General features: G+C 33.5%; 1 protein-coding gene across 1 annotated transcript in view; it reads right to left on the bottom strand.

The window, feature by feature from the left end:
- Window positions 1-1,979: 1,979 nt before the first annotated feature.
- Window positions 1,980-7,865, bottom strand: part of LOC124362549 (dorsal root ganglia homeobox protein-like) — an 87,636-nt gene continuing 81,750 nt past the window's right edge. Inside the window, 1 exon segment of the mRNA XM_046817164.1 lies at window positions 1,980-4,662. Within this exon segment, the coding sequence (XP_046673120.1) occupies window positions 4,343-4,662 (320 nt within the window). The 3' untranslated portion in view covers window positions 1,980-4,342.

Here is a 7,865-nt window from a genome sequence, read left to right as displayed (position 1 = left end):
ATATATTGAAAAACATTAATCGATGTTATGGTTATCAAATAACTTTTTGACCAGCAATTACCAACCACATAATTTATATTTAATAACTCAATAATCATTAGTTTTTGCTGTGGTTGGTCCACTGTGCATACGAATAAACTCTAGGAACCTCCCCCCTTTGGAAATTTAGATTACGCCCCTGATCGGTAAATTTACCTTGATACATACTAGCACTTTATCATGTTTACATCTCGCTAGAGACCAGTGGTGTTATAACACTACTCTGATTGGAGGAATTATTGTGTTAGTTGCCTAATGTTATTGTATATTGTTGGTTAATGTCATTTTAGAAGTATTGTATTCGCTAAACCTGGCTGATCGGTAGCAAATCTTATCATTGTAGAGAATGTACAAATTTTATTTTAGTCTTTCCGAGCAATATCTCGAAAACGAACTTACCTATCTCCTTGAACTTTTGCATTAAGCTATTTCTGTATAAGCAACAAACATCGAGTTTGATTATTGTGCTTGACATATTTATCAAAAGATTTATACAGTTATCTTATTGGTAACCATGATAGCAACGAAAAAATCGCACATTAATTAAATCTTTTAAGCAAACTGATTACAACGTCATGGAAATTTAACTCGTGATATTATTAGAATGCATTGTAAGACATATGGAGAAAGATTTAAAATGAAGACTATAAATGTTGGATGGCGTTTCAATTTTATATAAACAAGAATGAGTTCTATGATAGTACATGTCCATCTATGGGATTTGCTGAGCTTCATTGAAGCCTGTTATTAGTTAGACTAGCATAATTTCCTTTAGTCTGTCGTGACGGTGTAAAAATTCCTTTTCTGCATGATTCCTTTCCTTTGGTATGGGGTAAATTGGAGTACACAATTGCCCAAACTATTTGCTTCATATAGCACACACAACACTAGCAATTGTTTACTGGGACTGCAACTAACGTTAATGAGAAGTTCAGGTTTGGATTGTCATTGATACATCCATTAAAAGGGTCTTAATTAAGCATACTTAAATAAGTTTAAAAATGTGCAAGCGATAATAAGTAAATGGACTTTTATGCAAACTCAATGAAAATATCAGACTCAACTATGCGAACACACCTGAACTAGCTATAGTTATTTATATTAAACCTAGTTTTCAAAATATGAGTTAAATCCAAATTTAAATAACGATTTTGGTTCTCTCGGTAAGGTTATCAAAGAGTATTGTGCCGAGTTAGGGAAATTTTCCTGCCGCCCTCTAGTCTTACTTTGCGGAAGTGCAGGCCTTGGTTATGACGGGTGTTGTGTATAAGTGATCTGAGGCTTCAGTTTACAACTATTGAGAGTTTCCAAAGGAACTGAAACTGGTCGCTCTAATAAAATTAAATGAACCGTGAGGTCTTAGTTTACATGCATTTCACATAACATTGAACGCCATTTTAAGACTCGAAAAAAGTCCTATGCTTTCTTTACGCTTCAGGCAACAACAAATTTTTACATACAAAAGTTTACATTATTTACGTTAAGCATTATTTTTTATTTCATGAAGTTGTCCTTCGATCCGGGAAAAGAATTAAGTATATAGTGGGCTTTGTGATTTGTCAAGTTTAGAAAATTAACTGAGACACCACTGAGTAATATAAATCCTTTGAATCACGTCCACTAATTGGACATTTTCTCAAAATTATTTCTTAATGTGCGTTATTTTAGTTAAGTATTGCGTCCTTAAGATATAAAAGGTTACGAAATGTGTGAGGCTCATAGAATATCAATTTGGTTATTCCCAGAGCTGTTATAAAAATGAATTTTCTTTACAACCTTGAGCCAAATAAGTTCCTTTGGTAGATACTTGCCATTACAAATTATATTCGTAGATAGGATCATTTGGCCACCAACTACATTGTAATGACTGATTTAACATTTCAAAAAAGTATATTCAAGGTCACCCAGGTAGTTGGATAAAGAGTGAAATAAAACAGTGATTGACGCAAGAACGATTTATTTACAATTCTATAATTACATAATTCTCAAGTAGCTATGCTAAGTAAGGGACATGAAGATACAAGCATATTGTCGAAATGTCAACATCGATTCTACTGGTAAACTATTATTACAGATTACACTGATTATTACGTAGAGTACTTATATTCTAGCTTTGGCTTTAACTCGTAAGTATCAATTAAATTTGGTATTCTAAGATTTGGTTCGTTTAATAGGCCTATATTACATTTGGTAAACCTTTCGAACTGTATTTACAAATATACATCACTTAGTAAGTCATTATGGCACGTAAGATCCACAACAATGGTGTGTGAACGGAAATACAATTTGATGGATTGCTTTGAGACATTAGCCTGTTTTGTTTATGTATAAAATCTCGAGTTATTTTAAATTTTGTTGAAAAAAATTTAATCTATAATGTACCTCATACACACTATTCTCTTTAATTCAATAACACACGTAAATGTATAGACATCGTCAAGTACTATAACTCAACGTTAATGAATTAAGTGATTAAAATATAAAAAAGTAATAGTTGAAAAATAATTCTGACATTAAAAAAGTATTTTTATGTCAAACGTTAAAGCATTTATAAATGTATTTGGCGATGGACGCTTGTCCTTTAAAATCAAACACAATTAACTAATTCTTGTTTATGAGGAAATAAAACAAATTACAAAGTGTGTCATGTGGTAAAACTAAGAATATTATTTAGTAGAATAATATTTGGAATATAGCACAACATATATTGGAAATATCCAAAAACCTTTTATTTTATGTTTTGAGGTCTCAGTAAATTGTATTTTTGTTGTTGAAAACATAGATTTCCAATAAACTAAAACTACAAATCAAAATATTTCTTATAAATTTAACACTTGTATTACCTATAGAGTTATTGTGTAGCTATTTTGAGGGCATGAAATATAAAACAAATAACCGTTAAACACTCTTATTTTATCTTATATAAAATATCTAGTTCCATCTCTCTGATCGTGAAAAACATGTAAACAAAACAATAATTAACATTATGTGAGTGTCTATAAAAACTATGATAAAGCCTCCTTGGAACCGCCATAAGTGTTCTATTTTAAACAAAATTATTTAAATTAGTTAATTATAAAATACTATGAATAATATACATATTCCTTGAATTAGGACCTCGAATTTGGAACCTGTTGATGATGTGTAGGTTATTGGTATTAGAAGCAATGTTCCTTAAAATTTCCAAAGTTTTCGTTTTATTTCCAAAGACAAATCTAAACTAAATAAACAGAATTAATAACTGAACTTTAAGTTGTTATAAATAAATCCCAACATATTGTATTATAAAAAATTTATGAACCACTATTATTTATTCTATGGGAATTTTGTTTATGCATTTTATTGTTATTTACAGCTTTAAAATAATTGAACGAAATTAATTGAAGGCGGTTTAGACAAACACTAAGAAATAAAGAAAACACTCCTAATGGGCAAAAGATAATACGCATTTTAAAATTATTTGTATAATCTTTAAAGTACGTGCATTCTACAGATTTGTACAACTTTGGAATGTAGTCGGATTCTTTAAAATCACTTATATTAAGCGCTAAATTATGTTTATTTAATTAAAATGGTATGTTGCTTAAACTAACTAAACGTCAACAGACTTATTCTTATTTACATAATAACACTGACTTAATTCATAACTTAGTCTTATGTCTAAGGTTTTATTGGTAACGCTTTGGCTTGATTAAGATTAGTCTAGCAAGTATATACAATGGTAAGACTTCAGTTACATGTACTTGTAACATTTTTTTTAGAATTGTAGCATAAATTTCTACAATGAAGATGAGTAATCTTGTAAAGTTTTGTGCAATAATGGTGGATAATACTGCAAAGGTAACTAAGAGTACTATAACATGAACGTAATCGTAACATAATTGTTGTAAAAGTACAAAAATTAGAGTATTTAATTTGACTAAATTTATTTGAAACGTAATAAGTCAAGAGAGATTATTTCCCAGGTAAGTTACGTTCTGTGTTTTACGGTACGAAATTATACTAAACTAAATAATGTACCTATTGTATTCAGTAAACAATTACATAAAATGTTTTGCAAGTAGAACTAACATTATATTGATTTGGTTTTGTAGATTTACACAAACTGTTTTGGAGCTAAAATAACAAAATATGTATAGAGGTAGTTCTTAAGACTGCCAGGGATTGTGCTATGAAAGGCTTCCCCATAAGAAAGGAGAAACAATGGAAAATTTTAGATGTGTTCAAAAAAATAAAACCGCTTGCTGTTCGGACTGCCAGAACGTGAACTCTCTCTGTTCCTGGGACTAACGGAACGCTGGACTTAGGACTGGTGAGAGCTGACAGGGACGAGTGGGCCAGGCGATTGCGAGGGTGGAGGGTCGCTCTTCCTGGCGAGAGCCTGCAGCGTGGACAGTGAGGGCAGCTGGAGCGAGACAGGCAAGTGTAGTGCTGCTGCGGCCTGCTGCTGGAAGCTAGCTACTTGCTGCAAGCTCTGGAGCAGAGCGGCGCTGTGCTCCTGGGCCTTCCTACGCAGCTCGGCCACACTGGAGGAGCGCTGCTCGGCCCCGCTGCCAGCAGCCGCCTCTCCGGGCAGCAAAGACAACGGTTTCATCGGGCAACATGAGCACAGTCCCGGGAAACCTGCAACATGTCCTTTAACTTTGAATAAAATCGGTTTTTAATATTAAACAAACAAATCAAATGTCCAATAGATGGAGGTTTCAAGTTTTTGCAAACAAGTATTCCTTAAAAAACAATACTTTTGTTGCCGACTTAAATACAACAAAAATTTATTATAACATTGGTATTTTCTATAAAATCAATTTTGATGGTGGAAGCTTCCACGACTTTTCCTGGGCAGAATCGTTGCCGTAGCGGGAAAGGTGAATTTGGTTGTGGTTGACTGCTGTGATGTCCATCTAGTAGTTACGCTATAATTATAGCGTACTTCCTAGTTGGACATCACAGGGCCATATCCACCTGGCAGCTCTATCCGATAAAAAATTGTGGTATCTTTCACCATATAAATGTATATCTTGAAAACTTACCAGTTTTGTTATAAATTGGCATTATATTCTAATTAGGGATCATTTGATTGAACATTTAACGTTAAATTCATTTCAAACTGATGATAAAAAATTCAGGTAGTCTTTAATGGTAAAATATTTCTATATCTACAATAGACTACATTCTGTTAATTGCAATCATTGTTGTCTGTGTTGAACTTTTAATCCCTAGAATTGATACGCTAATATAATTAATATCATAGACAAAAGTTACGTTTTCTGTGTGGTCACAGCAAAGACAAAACAAAAGTATCACTGGATCAACTGTTTGTAGCGCAACCCTACGCCTATTACGAGCACCAGGGCACTGTAACGAATTCTGTCGACTAACCTAAATGAGATGTTCATGTGTGCATTCACTTTGGATATGGTTCCTCAATGTATTGTCCTATCATATAATCTTTGTACCCACATCGAGAGATACATATCTCAGATAAGAGCATATTTAGAGGAACGTATCGATACGTTAATAATACTAGTGTATATTGAAAATTGTATTTAAACACATAACAACCATAACACGTATGTTCTAAGTATGGAGAAACTTAAGTACTACGTCGTTAAATCTTTGGCATGATTGAAATACAATAGATAATGTAATTCATTTTATCGGCATTACTGTTGTTGCGAGAACGAAGATTTCCGATGTTAAAGTTCAGTTTTGAATACAGCAGATCTGCCATTCACACGTGAACAACGATACACAACTCCACCTCTGATTGAAATTTTAATTTCATTGCAATCCATTAAAGGATATTTGTTTGTTTTGCTTTTAACGAATAAATAAATGCAAACACGCGGCGATTAAATCTGCATTGTGTTTTAAATGTCGAAACACTCTTTTGCGGATAAAGCATTTTTAACGGAGCAATTATGTGAGAGAATTAATGTATATTTGTGAGGCGAAATTCGATTTGGTCCGGAGCAAGTATCAAAGTATCATTAAATGATTCAGCGTACTCATTAAATAAATGGATTATTAATGAACATTTGTGCGAGTTTAAATGAGGTAAATCAATTAGGAGCGGCGATTATACCTCACTTATTCGCAATTACTGAAATGTACGGCTGATATAGGACCTGTAGGATCTTGATACTTGTTTCAGTTACGTTCTTCGATTTCTTTTAACACATAAAACTATTTCGAGCTGTGGTAGTATGGACGCTGCGGTGAACTATGTGGGTTGGATCTCTAAAATTGTGTAATGAAGAATTGTGATAGTATCAACATGATTTCCAGAGGTTGAACATTAAGAAAAAAAAAAAACATTAAGAAAACCTCAAGGAGAAAAGATAAAAAATTTATTTTTAAATCATCTGAACCGAAAGTCATTCTGTAGTCTGAAATTCCGCATTGGTTGGTAGACCAACTTAATGAACGTGTAATTACAGTAGCCTCTCTAAAAACACACCGCTTTCACCGGTCACTGTTCTCAAAACATTCCCATTCTTTTAATCGGCCAATTTTTAATAAGACGTCCTTATAACCGTTGTAATCGGTCGGAAATGAAGAACGGTAATATTTCAACTGAACTCTATGACTTACGGACCCGTTGCAACATGAACGTCTTTGCCCCATTCATGTTCAGACTTAATATTCAAATTTAACTAGGGAACTGTAATATAATGAGTTTTAGAGCACATCGGTTTATCCGATCTGGTCTTCAGTCCAGCCGGATAAGTGGGAGAAGACTGAAATGCTATATAATCGGGTTCGAAAAATAACTTTTGTGGTGTTGCCGATTGGGGAATAGATCTTTTTAATGAAATATGATGAAACAACAGATTTTACGGCTACCAGAATTATTGTTGATATCGTAAAGGGATGCTTATGGTCGAAATTTGTTGTTACCTTGATATGTTATTTAAGTATGAATTGTTACATATTGCCATTTATGTACGATTAGTGGTAGCCGTTTAAAATAATAAAACTTATTTTTTAGTGCAGCTGTAAGTAACTACTTTAATTATTTTTTTAATTAAGATCGGAACGTTTCACCTCATTGTTAGGTTTACAACTATCGTTAAATTTATTTGAATCTAGGTGTCAATCTTTTGAAAATTATGTTACATTGATCTTGTAGTAACATTGCTTTTCATCACCATAATCACTTATTAGTTAAGGCAAGAACGCGTTTGCCATTGTTATATGTTAAAAAAACAGACACTCTTTAATTTTTGTGTGTATAACCTTAGGTATTAAGGTTCTTGCCACATGAAGAAGGTGATAGATACCAATCCTGGAAACGTCGACTAATTTATGGACATTTTACTGTGGAAAATGTCCAAAATCCTATTATCAAACGATAGGAAATGTTAGAAACCCTATTATCATTTAAAATCGTCATCAATAATAAACTTTAAACAAAGAAATATGTTATGACTTTATTAATTACTTAAAACACACAAAGGGGATGAAGGTGACGTAAGCAACAAGATAACGCGCATATGTCTTCCTAACACAATCACCTTATTGACGGCGAACTCTGGCGGGTAAGTCGGTAATCACACATTAGCGCATTATATGTGGGGAAACCAGCTGCGACCCGCGCAGCGCCTAATGGGCTAACTTATTGCAGATTTACCGGGTAATCCCGCCCCCTCCCCGCCACACCGACTCGATTATGCGCCAAGACATGCCTTTTTTACTCGGACCCGACTTTCATTGAAATTAATTGCGTCCGCCCGGCCTGACAACCTGGCGAGTGATGAGAATTAAGTGTCCGCCGGTAATGTTCTACTTTAGCGGTAACTCGAGTTATTGAGATATATTGTCGT

The sequence above is a fragment of the Homalodisca vitripennis genome, chromosome 5, assembly GCF_021130785.1.
Source record: "Homalodisca vitripennis isolate AUS2020 chromosome 5, UT_GWSS_2.1, whole genome shotgun sequence".
Taxonomy (NCBI): domain Eukaryota; kingdom Metazoa; phylum Arthropoda; class Insecta; order Hemiptera; family Cicadellidae; genus Homalodisca; species Homalodisca vitripennis.
This window is presented reverse-complemented; position numbering and strand designations above follow the sequence as displayed.